The sequence below is a fragment of the Empidonax traillii genome, unplaced genomic scaffold (assembly GCF_003031625.1).
Source record: "Empidonax traillii isolate 1590-97213 ecotype Southwest subspecies unplaced genomic scaffold, ASM303162v1 scaffold296:size1881848, whole genome shotgun sequence".
Classification (NCBI taxonomy): Eukaryota; Metazoa; Chordata; class Aves; order Passeriformes; family Tyrannidae; genus Empidonax; species Empidonax traillii.
In genome coordinates, this window is record NW_020955489.1 from 24,013 (window position 1) to 41,196 (window position 17,184).

A 17,184-nucleotide genomic window follows, 5' to 3' on the forward strand; every position below is an offset into this window, starting at 1 on the left:
CTTCCTCTGCAATCCACTTGGAGCCATGGACAAGATGTTGGGCGAGACAGATGCTTGGTCTTGCCCAGAGTCATCACTCTAATTTTACAGAAGACTTATGACGAAATCTGCAACACACAGTCTTAGCAACACTTGAAAAGCCACCCTTATTAACTCCAACTAGAATGCACATGCAAGGACTGACTTACGAGTTTCTACCTGCATTTAATCTAATTTAATTTGCATTTAATTTAATTAAGTGTGAAAAGGCAATTACAGCAATACTATCCCATGTATCTATCAATTATTTTAACAAGCAGCTGGTGTTTTCGTGGTGTTTGCTCATCAATGGAGTGGTACACTGCTTTGTTACAAATGCACATGCACTACTTGAGTCAGCCTAGACAGAACTTCCTAAAATTTAGGTTACTAGGAACACGTAACATGCCATTCCAAAATTTGACCAAGGGCAAGCTACACAAGTCAAGCTGAAACATTCAGTGCTACCTTCTGGAAATACAGTATTTTAAAACCCTGGCAGACACGTGAAATGAGAACACAAGGTCCCATTAGAGGCTCCGGGCTTGCCAGCATCATGACAGAGTGCTTGTCAAGTCTCTCTTAAGAAAAGCACTAACTACAGAGTCCTTCATTTTAAAAGTAGCAATGAATCAGAGAAAAGTCAATATGAAATTAATAGTAAATTCACAGAAGTATTCATTTCAAAATAGCTTTCATAACAAAGTCATTCAATTTACTGTTTTCCCAGACGTAAAGCAAGAATGGATAAAGACAAGTAAATTGTCTGAGTAAGCAACAAAGACCACTAACTGCAATTAAAAAGTGCCAGATGAAACAGGCACATTATCTAATTATTTACAGTAAAGTGTTCTAAAATAATTTATTAAATATTTAGCTTGTATTTAAAGCTGTTCTTTCAGTGGATAATGGTTTGCACTTCATTACGGGAAGACTCCTGCAGTCCTCTGCTGTGCTGATTTCCTACCTTCTGCTTTTGTGGAGCAGAGCTGCTGCAATGGATTCCTCAGACCAAAACTCAGCTCCAAACTCACCTTCAGAGCAGGGTGGAGAGAAAAAACTCTGACAGCCCACCAGGAACCCCAGGTTAGGAAAAAAAAAAAAAAAAAAAAAAAATTAATTCTGAAGGTAACCAGCCTCTACAGATCCTCCTCTAGAGCAAGCAGGTCTCAGTGCAGCTACCTCCACGTGCTATCAAATCACAGTCACAAGCCTATTTGTGCATGCTCTGGTTTAAAATAAGCTTTACATAATCATCCAAGATCTCAGACTGCCAAAGAAACCTAAGTCACCAAGGGTTTAAGAAAATTAATTTTGAAATAAACCTTGATGTCCTTTTGAGGGGGGTTATAGTGCGTTGCACCCTCCTCATGCGCAAATTTATTTTAAAGCCAGGAAGATCTAGCAGATGCTGAAACTGAAAAACAGACAGACAAGTGCACAAGACACAAAGGGGTAGGATCTCAATATCTCCAAGGATGCTGCTTTCAGGCCTAAGCAGATCTTTGAACAAGAATAAACCCTATTATTTTTTAAATGGAGCACATTAACAGGAGCTCAAAACTGAAAAAATTGCTGCATTACTTACAGGATGGTGTGAATCTCAGGTCTGGCATTTGCAGCTGAGAAAACAGGGAGTTGTGTATACCTGCTCAAGAACTCCCTCTGCCACGCTTCTAGCATTTGCTGAAAGATTGAGCAGCCCGACTGCCAGAGACTTCAACTGAAAAAATTGCTGCAGAGGCCATATTTAAGCTGATCTCTCCAAGCACTAGTTTTAATTCGGTGGTGTCAGTCTGCATTGCCACCGATGGAGGTACTTTGCACAGGTAGAGGACTTTGATTTCTCAAACTGCTTCCAAATGTTAACAGTCTGTTTCTTTTTAAATGGCACATAAATGTTCAAAACAGGCCCGCAGGCACTTGTCCTATATAACTGCATCCAAACCACACAGTAATAATGTCCCTTAGTATGAATGGTACAAACTTGCTTTATGAGTGCTAAGACAAGACTGAACAATCACATGTAACAATAGCTTTCTGGCCTAGACAGAAAGACAAAAAACAGAAATCAAAATAAAATTTAAACAGTTTCCTAACTTGTTTGGGTTTTGGTTTGCTTTGTTGCATTTTGTTTGGGTTTTTTTTAAATCACCAGCAGAGGCAAGTCTTCAAAGCTATTTTCCTCTTTATTTTTGTTCTAGATGTGGCTTCAGTGATAATAAGTTGCCCATATTTATGTAACAAGCAACTCATCAGCAGCATCTTTAAGGTATTCAGTGATCTGTCATCTCTACGATCCTCTCACGGCAGACACTTGACTGTCTACAATCACAAATTTATTGTGGTTCAGAGTTCCTCTTCATTCTCTCTATGTCCTCCCTGGGGTTACTACTCCCTGGGATCAACTAATGCTAAAAAATGGATCAGACCATGTGCAGAACTCCTCAAACCCGCCAGCAGACTGTCAGTGTTTACCACTGAGAAAAAGAGCAAGTTACGAAGATGCATTTCAGCAGGAAACTTTGCCTTCAGCTGAGCGCTGGATGGTGCGACACTGTCAGACTGAATCCAGAGCGGAAAAGGATGTACCAGCCAGGCGTGAACTTGAGGGCTGCAGCTCGCACTTGAAAACCAAAATATTTACTACCACTCACTATTATTCAGGTGTGGTTTCCTGAACACTTACATCACCCTGAATGCAGCCAAAAGAGGCTGATGCCTCCCTTTGCACAGCAATCCATTCTTGTAACTTGTCCCTCGTTCTCTACTTGTCCTTGTGTGATCAGCTGGATCACTGACCTCAGAATTAACTTTTTTCTCCGAAGATTAACTTTCAGACTGAACATCTTACTCATCATTCCAAGATGTTGCCTTAACAAATCACCTGGAACAAAACAAGATAAAAATTTTCCAGGATAAAAAAAAAGAAGCAAGCTTTCTTACATGTTATTCAAATCATATTCCTCATATAACAGCGAATCAAAAAGGTTTGATTTAAAAAAAAAAAAAAAAAAAAAAAAAAAAAAAAAAAAAAAAAAAAAAAAAAAAAAAAAAAAAAAAAAAAAAAAAAAAAAAACAATTATCAAATTCAGTGTCCAGCTCTGCAGAAGGGCAAATGGAACTTCTCTGACAAAAAGCATCAGAACTGAATGTACTCTGCTGCATTTGAAATCAGTAAGATAAGATTTCAATATGGCTCTAACCAAGCTCATAGCAACTTGTTATCAGACAAAAAATGGCTGCATGTTAAAATAAAACAGAATTATAAAAAAAACATACTAGAGCAAGGTTGATCAAAAATAAGCCCTGGAACGTATATCTTTGAAGAATAATTTCTCCAGATTCCTTTGAATTGCCAGCTGTTTGACATTTAGAACATTTTGTTACTTCTGAAATTCTGAAAATTAATTCTTATCAACTGAAGAAATCATTTTGCAACCATGTCAGGAACTAAATGTTCTGCTAAGAAAAAAATTAAAAACCCCCAAACCATAAAATACCCCTGCAAACACACATATTGGTTCCTACAGGGCTAAGGTGAGGATGGTCCATACAGGGTTAAGGTGATGATGGGTATTCATTAAGTATTTTTATGCTGCCCATATTTCTATACTGCACTAAAATCTTCATCTGGAATGTGAGTGTTGGTAGCAGTGCTCTGTCTGGTTGGCACTGCATATCTACCTTATACTCTCTTTTCAGGGACAGACCCCAACTTCGCTACATTCTTTGGACTATTTACCTCCAGAAATGTCATGCCTTCAAGTGATAGTGCTACCTTTCCTATGTTTTCCCATCCTTCTATTTATTTAGGAATAAAATGATATAATTTCATTAAATTAAACAAGAGTTTCAAAAGGCAGCAACAGCAACAAGTGTTCTAATTGTTTTATTTAGAATTTACCAGTAAAAAGTTAGAATTCACTCGAATGAAGACTAGTACTTGGGACTCTAATACGAGCAAAAACTGTTAGGAGGAGGAAATTAAGACAATAGAGGCTGCTTGCCTTGGAAAAGCCACTGATAAAGAATTGATCAGTTTAAGCACAAGAATAATCAAACAGTAGCTCAGGAACTTTCCTTCTTCCTGCTACTTTGCAGAGGAAGAATCCTCTAATTAGCTGTGGCAAATTTATAACCAGTACAAAAATAAATTGAAAAGGGGATTGGATATTAAGAATACTAGTAGCATAATTAAGACTAATCAATTTTTAGGGAGGCTACTGAACTGTACACTTCTCAACATAAACCCACCTCTACCAAGGGGATGACATAAATCAGATTAAAGACCATAGAGAAGGACAGATGATGTAACACTGAGCTACAATTAGCCCAATTCTTGAACTACTACTCAGAGGCCACAACTTCGGTGACACGTGACACACAAAAGCCAGCTGGGCTGAGGAGCTGGGGCGTGACAGGATCAAACAACTGTATCTGACTTGGCCTGTGCCATATATGGTACAGCATAACAGTATATTAGGAATGAGCCATCTTTTATTACAGTTGCCTTTGTCATCTTTTCTTCTTTCACCCAGTATTATACCCCATTCCAGCTGAGAAAGTAGAATGGTATAAAATTCGCAATGGCATAAAAGCTACAATTATCATTTAAAATTAAATAAGTACTAATACAATGACAGTAGTAAAAAAGACCACAACTATGTACCATGACTCATCATAACATAGCTACCCAGGAAACAACAGGAAGGGAACATAATTTTTGATGAGGAGTTACTCTAATCTATAAACCAATTTAACTCAAATCAGGTGGGAGAGCAATGTGAATTCCCATGAGTATCAATAAAGCTTGGTGGGAACGAAAAGACAGAGAGAATAATAAATAATGGATAAGGAAGCTTATTATAGTAAGCTGAATAATTTGGTCACCCAGGACACTGAGAGCATTGTTAAGTAAGACAGTATAGAGCACAAAAAGAAGTGGTGCAGAGGAAAAATGTTTTCACCGAACCATGAAGTTGAAGCGCGATGCTGCTGACAAAGAACCCGTTTCCCAAGTAAGGCAGCACAGTAACAATGTACAAAAAGTTTATGTGCAGTCACTGTGGAATTCACTGGCAAAATCCTTACTGTATACACCACATCTAGCTCTAGCACCCCCAACTCTACAAAGGCAACCCAAAGAGGGTGCAAGCTTGATTTCACTGAGCCGAGTTTTTCATGTGATTAATAATAGGGAAAGGAAAGAGATTAAAAGCAAACATGATCAATAACTTGCTAGCCTTCTAACTTTTAAATATAACCCTATTAATTTATACAACTGTATTTCATTGAACTGCACAAACATTTTCTGATGTGGCAAGGGAACTGTAAAAGCATTTGAAGGGCAGAAGATCAGAGGAAGAATGTTTTATACAAGATACAAATCAAGAATTAACATTTCATACATCTCTGAAAGGGAAGTTTTACAATGCTAGAAACATTTTTGTGACCTTAAAAGAAGAAAGGACAAAATACCTCAGTGTCATTATGTATCAAACATTACTTTTTCCTTGCATATAAAATTTACTTTCACTTTTCTTTGTCATCCTTTTTAGTATGTTTTCAAGTCCATTACTATGAGAAAATGACAGCTAAAAAGGTACATTTTTGCCCACTTATCTTTTCTTCTGTCTTTTAAACAGGTTGGACAGACATGGTTCCATTTTATTTCTGAGATAATTCTTTTATTTTAGTAGCCAGTTACGTCAACTACTATCAAGTGTTCATTTCTCTGGAGTCTGAATCATGCTACCCAAAAAAAAAAAGCCAGGTTTGATGGTCAGTTAGGAAAATATAAAATTGGTATCTGACAAGTGCTTTTGGTCTCCTTCCAGAACTAGAAAACTTGTAATTCATTTGGGGAACTTCTTGCTTTTCATACCTTTGAGATGGGAAGAAATAGAACAGGAACAGGTCAAACTTTTCTCCTCAAAATAAAAAATTTTAACAGGGACTGGGGTGTTCCGTTTCTCCCTTTTAAACTTAAAATGTTTAATGACACCAGTTTTCTTCAGCCTTTCTTTTCTGAATGTTGCCTGACAGAAAATAGTCTGATGCATTCCACAGCTTGACTTTTCAGTTCATTTTAAACTCTACCTTCACTCCTGCAAGAACATCATCTCAATTTATTTCCTATATTGACAAGAACAACTTAAAAACTAAAATTCTGGAAGTAATTTCTGTAGGAGAGTTCTTGCTCACCCTGGAATTTGAACTTCAGACAGAAAAAAACCTCAAGTCCTCTGCATATGTGGCTTCATTAGTATGAATCTTCGTTTTAAATCACTAAACAATTGTCAGAATTTGCCTATGGGAACACCAACACCACTCCTCAGTCAGAAACTAGCACAACCCCCCAGTCCATTGTTTCTATAATAAGTAACAGAAACCCACAACTAAGTTAAGATCTAACCCTAGTCTTGAACGTGCCAAGAAACTAATTTCAGAAATCGACATATAAGAAGCACCAAGTCCCATAACTACAGGCATTATTTGTATCCCAGCCATACCCTCTTCTAGCCCAGGCACCCCAGAACAATAATGCTGCAGGAATATCCTTATTCCCTTGTAACTCTTCAGACATGAGACAGCCAAAACAATCCCTCAAATCTAGTAATCAGTGACTTAACTCCAGTAACAACGGGGGCAGTCAGCATAAAGATCTGTAGAGAAGAGAATAACTTGAACTCCATAGAAAATAATTCAAGAGGAGGAATAAAGTATACAGCACTGGATGCAAAGAAACTTTTAAAGCCAGGAATAAAAATATGAACACAGCATATTCCAGAAATACTTTTACTATCATTCCATGCTATCACAAAGAAGTGCAAACCATCAATCTTGCTGAAAGGAGCAGCTCATCTTCTTGCTCACCTTGGGTACCTGTTCCAGCATCTGCTTTACCCATCATATGAACCAAGCCACGCATTCAGCAGCCACACCATAGAATAAATCAAATTAAAAGTAAGATTTTCTTCCATTTTTTCGGTCTCAAGGTCAAAAATAAAGTTAGTAGAACTAAAAGTAAATATGAAAACATTTATGTAAAATACAATTGCCCATTCTGAATGTATTTGACATTTAAAGAGACCAATTCAACACAATGTTTTTCTTAACTCAAACCTTGACATTCAATTTGCTTTTTACCCAGAGAAGTCAAGCAGTCTTTACCTTTCATCACAGTGTCTCCACTGGCTGGAGTTCCATTTTCTTGTGGTGCTACAAGTGTTTTCAGAATTACTTGTGTTGCCCCAAGTCTTGGCAGGGTGACATGTTTAAGAAATGGCAAATTGTTTTTCTTGGCAAATGCCTGGCTTGTTTCTCTCCTTTTCCTAAGAAAGCCACCCTCTGGAAATAAAACAATCCATTTCCGATTGCGGCTCCTGTAATATTTTTCTAGATGATCCTTGAGTAACACAAGCTGCTGGTCACGGTGTGTTCTTCCCTATAAAGACAGAAACATAATAAGTATGTCTGGTGTTACGTCTTTTAAGCATTCATTTTATTTAGATAATGTTTTAAGATTTCTCTCTTTTCATAGATACAAATAAGCCCCTAAGACAATAAAAAACAATATTCTCCTTGGAATACCTCCTGGTGGCCAACTAATACCACTTTACAGAAAGGCTGACAAAAAGCCCCTGAAACTGAAGATGAAGCTCCTGATTTGATGACTTCTCTGCAAGAGTGACATTCAGAATTTATGTGGGACCTTCACTTAACAGGAAGACATACTTACAGAATTCCCTCGTCGTTACTGGGCCCAGAGTTGAGTTTGCTAAACTGAATCCTATAACGCAGTCTAGAGGTCAAGCTATGACTTTGAGGTCTATGTATAATCAGTAATTTCCGCAAGCCAAACGGTGTCCCTGCTTATACTGTCTCCCGTGCACCTCTCCCTGCCCCCCCATCCCTTTCCAGAACTGCAGAGGTACCACAGACAGGCCAGGCCTCAGCTCGGTGACCACAGCAGAACCACAGATGTCACTCGCATCTGCACTGCTTGAACGACTCATTCATTCCTCCTCTTTGGTCTATTAACACAACTTAGTCACTTAAGACAGTAAGAACTTAATTCCTAAATTATTGAAGAAATATCTTCAATAACAATCTTTTCCCATCTCTGCACGCACCAAGAGCAAGCTACCCAATTTTTCAGAGGAATCTGTTTACGTTAATTATCATTTCCGAATCTTCTGAAGTGACTTTATCAAATCACTCAAAAGACAGAGGAGACCAAAGTTAAAACTCTCCTCAGCAAAGGTGATTTTAATTCTCTGAAATGCCAACAAAACTGACACAAACCTTGCACTCTCTGGTAGTTGGTTGGGTTTTTTTGGCAAAGGAAGGAAGAAAGAAAGAGTGGGGTTGAGTGAAAGGCAACAAGAAACAATATTTTACTGAAGATGAGTTTTGTGAAAGTGTTTCTCCTAGATTTAAGTCTCACTTCCAACTTACCTCATGAGAAGGAAGCAAAAAGCTCTGCCTGCTCATATTAATGCAATTAAAGAGCAATATAAAAGTTCCTCAGTTAAACCAGTCCTTTCTCATCAGACCACAGGACTCCAGGATAGCACAACAGTTAAGAAAAGAGCAGTGAACAATAAACTTTTCACATTATACACTAGAACTCCCCAAAACCTAAAAAAACCCTAGCAATATGACTGGTGAACAAACTGCAGTTTAGCAAATACCTTGAGGTTTAAGATGTTGGTGCAATAGAGAAAAGTCTAGTAGAGTAGTCAAAAAGGAAGGAATATTTAAAATTATCTGTGTTTAGTGAAACACTGAGGAGTCCTGGAAGATAAAAAGCAGTTAATATGCTCTCCAGAATGAAGAGAAAGTAATTCACACAAAAGTAAAAGCAGCTCCTTAATACAATCAATTCTTGAGGACCCTGGCTAGCTGATGACCATCACAGGGAACAGGCTCAGCCATCATTACTTTATAAGAAAGCAAACAGGTTGGGGCAGACTGCTGACAAAGTCTTTAGGATGCCAAGCACTTTTGTACCATCGACATGACAAGTTACCAACAATCTCGGGAGAAAACACTACTCAACTTCTGGTCCATCTCAGAGGGATTCCTAAAACTGCCATTGGCTCTGGTCATGAAAGTGAGGCTACTGTACATTTCTAACAAACAGGATGCATTGCACCATGATCAAATTACAATATTTTACAGGGAAAAAAATGAAGTGTTTGCTCATCCAAATATTACTAGGGCCTTTCTAGAGCTAGGCAAAGGACCATTACTCACTCACATAAAGTGTTTTTGCTACATCCCAAGGCTACCTAAAAGCCAAGAAACATTTTATTTTCAATTGGCTTATATTTAGACTCACAATGACGTAATTTTATTTCTGATGTTGCATATGTGAGCCACTTTACAAAAAAAGAAGAAAAGCCCTAGTTTTTGCTGCTCAGTAATGGTTTTGGTTTTGTAATTGGAATTGCAACACTACATTCAGAAATTACAACTACAAGCTGACAGCTGTGTGTACCTCAAAATGTGCATCTTGTGAATTCTAACTACTGAAACAGATTTCTATTTTACAAAGTATCACACCCTGTTCCTTTCCATATTGTTCCTTTCCATATTCCTGTTCCTTCCCTATACATGATTGTATACCTCTAGAGACCTTTGTTTTCTTATCTAACTTTGCCTGAGGTTTTCTAGCCATGCCTCTAGTCCTAGTGAGAAATCTCACTTTAGCTGTGTACAGTTGTGATTAAGTATTTCTTTATTTCATTCTGAGAGAATTAGCTCTTCCTTCTCTGCAAAGTGATAATTTATTAATTCTCTCTGGTTGCCCGTACATTTTACGTCCAGACAAATAAAAACAAGGAGAGGAAAGTAACATGTATGCTAAATACAACAGTTCACAGGACTGCAGCAGGTTCGTGCATCACATTATCCATCTAAGTTTCTACTTCTAGAGCACAGGCTACTAAACAACGAAAACCCCACCCAAACTGTATGAAAAACTGAGGCTTTCACTCAATATTTCCCTTGCTGAGTTCAACAGACATTCTTTCCTGATGCTCACATAACAACTAACCTTCAAAAATAAATTAATTACTATTTATGCAGGTCCATCACCACCTTGAACTGCTCCATTACCATGTCACCACCAAAAGGGACAGTCCTGCCTTTCCTTATTTGAAACTCTGACAGCCAGAACAACGACCTAACCAGACTGTTTGCACGGCTTCAAGATCACTAAGGAAAGACAAGAGGCGACAACAACAGGTGCTCGGAAACACAGAGACAAAATGTACTGTCCATGTATTTTCCTTGAACACCACTCTCATAATAGGTTCCCATCACAATTGGATTCCATAAACAATCATGTCCAAGCAAAGAATAAAATTAGCTTGGAAAATAAAGCAGTTTCAGAACAGAGATCTCCCAAATATAAACTTTACAGCATAGTTATTTCATCCTGGAAACCATCCAGGCGGTTATAAGTAAGTCCCATAACACCACAATGTTCCAAATACAAGGATAAAACAGAGCACTATTCTGTGTTTCCATTTACCTGTCTTATAAAGAAGTCTCCGTGGATTAGAGACACAATGCCAAAGTTTGTATATTTAAAAATATGATCCATCAGCCACATCATCTGACGGACAACCTGAAAAGTAAAAACAAAAAGAAAAAGAAAAGTTTAGTAAATGTCAATTGCAGAGAATTACATCTATACTGGTCACATTCTTGTCCCTCTTGCAACAGCAATAGAACTAGCAAATATATAGAATAAAGTCCTTTATGTTCCAAAGTATAAAGCAACACAGGTTCTACAATTCTCCCTCAAGAGTAGGATTAAATAGCTGCCTTTTTGTAATATAATACAGAGTTCTACAATATTAGCCATATGCTAGTTATTTCTACTCTACCTTTTCACTCAGGTAGTGTAATGCTTCTTACTGACGTACTACCACAGTTTTAAGCCAGTTGCAAGCTAAAACCATTTCTAGTGTTTGTTAAAGTACACAAAACAATACAGTTGTATTTGAAATCTCCAACTGTTTTACATTTACCACACAGATAAGTTTTCTTACATTATTTTGTACTTGGCAATTTTGGGGGATAAGGTCATGCTGTTCTCACACTTCCAATGTGCATATGCTCCATATGCTCTCAGTCTCTGAACAGCAGCACTCACACTCACTAAGACCTTTGCACAGCCCACATGCCATTAGCAATGTCTCTCATGGTAGAGCAGCCACATGCATCCCTGAGAATTTAATTAAATCCTATTCCTTGTCCCAGCCAATCAGCACAGGGAGAAGACAAAAACAGAGGCTGAGCCACTGCATTCACGTATACCATTACTTCTTGCAGGACAGCGAAGGCAGATTCTTTACCTTCTCAATTCTTTGAGATTTAAAATGGAATAATTACTCCCAGTGAAGTTAGTTACAGAAAGGGAAAGCCTCTCCTCTCACAAGGTCCTTCCCTTCTATTGCTCCTACATGCAGACTTTGAGAGGGGTAGGAATTGGGTCTCCTAAATCGGAAATGGTCTCTTACACACTCTCAGTCATGGACTAGGTCAGCTGCCTTTACTCTTCCCTATGTTGTGAAGACTGACTGAAGTTTAGTGAAACCTGAAATCATGCAACACAGTACTCTTCCATTTATCATTATAAAAAAAAGAATATGAAGAACCATGACATTTCTCTGGTAGTCAGATGATCGTTCAAGCACCTTCTCCTTTGCATCTTTTAGATGCCTACGACATACACTTTCAAGCAAAGACAGAAAGAAAGCAGACTAAGAAATAAAGATTTCCTCTAGAAAAACCAATGTATTATTCACGTATTAGTCAACTGCATCTACTACTTGAGTGTACTCTCCAAACACCAGAGGCTTGCACAGTAACTGAAATACTCAGACTCCACACCCATGCCTTCAAAAATATTTCCAACAAAACAGCTTGATACAGTGAGCTTTTACTTGTTTCCACATCTTCTTCATATGTCTACATGGAATTTGCAGACAGAAGCAGATCCACTTTATGCAGGAATTCTGTTTTGTAAAAGCAGCTCCGTAAGTGAATTGTGGATGATATATCTTGAGAAAGACAACTTCCACACACCCTGTTTCTCTTACTTATCTGTAAAAAACTCAAGTCAGATGCTCAGCAAAGTGAAGTTTTTATAGATGTGCAAGAATATACCTGTGATAGAATCTTTAAGACACATTATAGCCTCAGACATAAAATGATCTCCCAGCAAAATCTGAACATCATATTTAGAAGCTATCCAGCCTCGCCTAAGAGGTGTTTTTATGCTACCAAGTACCAGATCTTGAATGCAAAAGCACCCATTTCTGGACCCTCTAGCATATCTGGAAACCTTGTCTGAGAGAAAAGGACAGCTCACAAAGACATGAAAGGTTCTGCTTTGGAAACAAGCATTCCTCTCCTCTCTGTGGCATGCTAGTATCCCTTCCTGTCTGCCAAAGGCATTCCTTAGTAGATAGTATTCCTATGGTATTTCTGTACATCCAAAGGAACAAAGGCGTACTATGTATTTTGAATGATAAAAGAAAAATTATTTCCTAGATACAGTTCCCCACGGGAGACTAATACTGGGGAAATGGTTTATCCTACAGCTATCTCCAGGCCTGCGGAAAATAAAAGGTAGGATTTTAAAGCAAAAATTCTTCTCTGCAGATATTCACATTCTTTCCATTTCAGTAAATTAAAAAGCCTTAGGGAGGAGGAAAAAAAGAAAGAAAAGGTGTACCCTAAGGACAAAAGTTAAAAAAAGGCATCACTGAGAGGCGTTACTGCTCTTCAAGGCACTGCAGTGAGTTTATGCCCACACATCAGCCCAACGGTGACAGGCTGGTGTAGGGAACCATACCCTTGGATAAAAACACCACCAACATTTCACCAGTGATGACTTAGCCTGCAGCAGTACTCAGGTCTGTCAGTGTTCATCTACTACTTTGGTATTTTGACAACTATTGTTCTATTATATCAAACAGAAGTTAAACCAACATAATCTGTTTTACTGAAGGAGATAAGCAAGCTTAATAATCTGCTTCCCTGGAAAGAAAATGTCTTTTGAGGAGTCAGCACTGGTCCCTAAATGTTCTATAGAAATCCTGGAGGAGGAACTCTTGCCCAGCAGTGCCAGTGCTTCTCCCCTACCATACCACTTTGTATTGTCTTTTTCTTTAGATGATGGTAGGTTTACCCTCAAAGTTGATCCCTGCTCTTCAGAATCTGAAGTCCAACTCACCATATTTTAGGTGACACAGTGCTCCTAACTAGCATCCCTGGGCTTCCTCAGTCTTTCTGAGAAGGAATGGCATGACTGTGTCATGGATAAGTGTGACATGCAAGTAATAATTAAGACAAAACACACAGGCAGTTTGCTGTGTGTGGGCTACAAAGAGACAAACTCCAGAACCCAGCGATCATAAATCTGCCTATAAGCCTTGACAGTGGTAAGAAGTACAAAGAGGAAATATTTTTATGTATGAACTCTTAAGACAGGAAATCAAAACGGAGTTCAAAGAATAGGACACAATTATCTTGTTTGCAATCAAAAGGCGAACTAGATTAATGGATATTCATTCTGTTGTCACCAAGGGCAGAATAGAGGACTCTGCAAGTGGTGACTATTCTATTTAGTATCCCGAGGAATGAAACAACGCTTATCAGATGAGTCTCTTATCACTTGCATTTCAAGGAGCTTTAAGCAAAGACATTCAGAATTATTTTGAGCACAGATTCATAGTTGTTTATGGATATGAAGAATTTTTGGATGTCATTTAAGGTCCTTTTTCTTTCATCCTTCCTGCTTAAATAAGTTCAGAAAGTAGAAAAAGCTTTCACCAATTATATGAAAAAATCTAGGTGCCTTCTATTCACAGATTCACTTTCATTTCCCTCTACATAAATTTCATAACAAAGCAACCTGGTTAGACTGACTTTCATCTTTCAAGCACTTCTAACTTAACAATGAAACCTGAGAATGCATGTCTTGAAATCTGCACTCAAACAGCTGCAAGCTCTACTTTTTTGTCCCCACTGCACCCTTCCTAGCACTGCTTTCTGTTCCAAATAAGAAAAAAAAAGCCTCATTAATCAGTCCAAACCCAGTCAGAAAGTACTAATAGCAGCATTTCAACCTACTTCTTTTTGTTAAACACATAACCTTTAATGTTTATGAGACCAGAACTAACTTACTAAATTTCTTTTAACACTTATTTTCACAAGGAAATTGAAACAATTTCCTGAACTGTATAAAAAGTGTAATTAGTTCACTTCTGGTTCACCTGAAACCCTACTGTGTGGCTCGTCTTATGGTAGCACATATTAATCAAACAAAACCAGTCCAATCCTTCCATTAAAATTCTAACTTTTAGCTAAAAGTTCCACTTCCCTAATAAGAGATCATGGGTTTATCTCACATAAGTGAATCTGAAAGACCAGAAACCTTTTAGCACATTTATTTTACCTTACTTGTCAGTAAGACTAAATTTGCTTTAAACAGATAAGCTGCACTATCATTTGTATGTAACATTTTATAAAGCACTAGAAAAAAATACCATCACAGTTCTCTACATGATCCTTAGGAAACACTGTCAAGCTGCAAGAATGTTTCATTCCTCAATACACACAAAACTACAGAACTTTAAACTGAACACTTCTGATGTCTTCAATTAACTTTTTTTTTTAAAGCAGCATAAGCAGTAAGCAGTTTATATCTGTTTTCAGCCTGTACTGACCAGCAAAAGTAAGCAAGAGAAATTTTGGACTGCCACAGGACTTCCCTAGGACTGCCACTGCAGAATCACGAGAGGCTACCTTTGGTAAGCTGTTTTACCTGTTAGTATGCCCTTCTGAGTGAAATGAAAGTGAGCCTTTCACCTCTGAAAATGCTTTGAGACCTAGAAAGTGTTGTCTGAGTGATAAAGTCTTGAGGAAGTAGTGCAGCGTAACTCTTCTAAAGAAAATATAATTCTTGAAAATTACTATCTTGCTGCTAACAGATGAGTTTGAAGTTTGTGAAGGACTCCATGTTAAGTTTAAACCGGATTTCAAGAAAACCAAATCATTTACACAGTTGCAATACTGTGTACCACTTCCTTTTGGACAGGGAGGTTTATTCCCCCTCCTCCCAGTACTTTCACAGGCACTAAATAAAGACAATTCTCTTCTGTTCAGAAATACGAAGCATGCTATTTAAAACCATCTGATTTAGCAAGTTCTAGCAAGGATAAACCATCCTAATCTTCCTCATTACTTTTAGCCACTTGTACTACTCATGCTATATTCTAAGCATATATTGAAGCTCATACTGTTTTATTTCTTTATTAGCTAAAACCATTAAAGCTACACCAGGCTCTGGACGTGTACATTCCAAGAGTAATGATCACAACTATTTATGGGAAAACCAGTGATTTCAAGGATGTTTTGCTTTCCTAAACATGACACTAATAGTTTGCATCATGAAGTTATTTGTGATTCTAATGCCTTCCTCCGTTTTTAACATGTATTACTTTCAGTGAAACTTACTCTGTCTTGACTGAAACTTAAGCTATGGAGTCAACCAAGATAAATTTGACTTAGATTTATATATACAACCTAGAGTACACACGTGAGTTAATAAAGCTCTACTATATTTAAAATACCTTGGACATCAGTGGTCAAAATCATATGCAACCACATACCCACAGGACTACACCCTCACAGTGATATCTTTATGACAAGATTGTCCTATGCATAATTTTGATTAAAGGGAATTAAAGAGTTTATTCTGTCATTCTACTCTTTTGGGTACAGTACAGAAAAAACTATATACCAAACTTCCTCAATTCCAAAAGAAATGAAAGCAATTAAAAGTACTTTTAAAATAGCCTGCTGTAGGCTATAGTGGAAAGAAAGAAAAGATTCTCTGTTCCATCCTCAGCAGCATTTTCATACTTTCTTTGTTGAGTTTGGTTTCTTGGAGGTTTTCTTTTTTAAATCTGCTGTCATAATAAGTAAGATCTGTAAAACTTCCTGCGAAAGAGTAAATCACTGATAAAGGTACAGTATATACATACTCTATATTAATATGTGCTAGGAAAAATGGTGTCAGTTACAACTTGCGCAGATGCAACAAAAAGCAGTTGTTTCCTTCTTTCTCCCCTGTATGGGTGAAAGACAACACTAAGATACAGCTGATGCATTTTTTCAGCTTGCCAGGTATGTTTCCGCCTTTTGTAGCCTAATCATACACAATTCCCTTCTTCCTGATTTGTACATAAATTTTGTTTCCTGTTTAGATCCTATACTCTCGTTTCCACTCCTTACACATGAAATTTCTCAACAGCAAAGCACGAAACCATTTACATTAGTTGCACTTCTCACCAAGAAATGTTTAGGAGCTTGTGAAATTTTGGACTTGGCTAGCTAGTTTAGTTTTGGGACGCCCTCACTGCTACCAAAATCCCACGCACAACTTTTTTCTAACTTGGAGAAAAATTCCATGCTGGAATGAAGCCATAAGCAAGAAGCTAGACCTGTGCTGTGTTGAGCAAAGTTGGCATGAGTTGCATGAGGGCAGGAGGTAAGAGGAAAAAGTCAAGTACGTGATTACCTGCCAGGAGATCTGCTTCCCTCTGTGTTAACCTCGACTGGATGCACAGTGACTCAGCTCACATTTGACCTTCTCCAAAAACAACATTTATGGTCTAAGACCCACTCCAAGCTGTCACATTAGACCAAATCTACACAAAAAGCCTCCTATTCAGGGCCTTCAGATTATTTGGTGGATTAACACCCCCAAGTCAGCCATCAGTACCGCACACAGATGGAAGCATTCCCAAGGGAACAGACTGCACACACAGAAGCTCTCCCATGCCCCGGTTGTAGCCTACCGTGCCTTTATCCTGAAGGCACATCATCAGAGTGCAGACGTCACCCGTTGCTTGATGGTTCACCAGCACCATGGCTTCATCTTCTGATACTGCTTTAACATCATCACCCCATTCCACTACTATTAAAAATAAAAAAAATAAAAAAAAAGGTAAATTTTACAATGAGCACAGGGAAATTTTACTATCAACAAAACAATAAAAAAAGACCCCACACCCAGACAATTATAATAAAGAAACCTACATGCTACATGTCAATTTAAATTGGCACATAGCA

At 37.9% G+C, this 17,184-nt stretch overlaps 1 protein-coding gene across 2 annotated transcripts in view; it reads right to left on the reverse strand.

Annotated features, from left to right (window-relative positions):
* Nucleotides 1–17,184, reverse strand: part of LPGAT1 (lysophosphatidylglycerol acyltransferase 1) — a 67,743-nt gene that overhangs the window by 21,380 nt on the left and 29,179 nt on the right. For both annotated transcript variants that reach the window (XM_027890726.1, XM_027890725.1), the window contains exons 3-5: nt 16,911–17,029; nt 10,565–10,660; nt 7,195–7,468 (exon numbers count right to left, since the gene is read on the reverse strand). In XM_027890726.1, the coding sequence (XP_027746527.1) occupies nt 7,195–7,468; nt 10,565–10,660; nt 16,911–17,029 (489 nt within the window). The remainder of the gene's footprint in view (nt 1–7,194; nt 7,469–10,564; nt 10,661–16,910; nt 17,030–17,184) is intronic.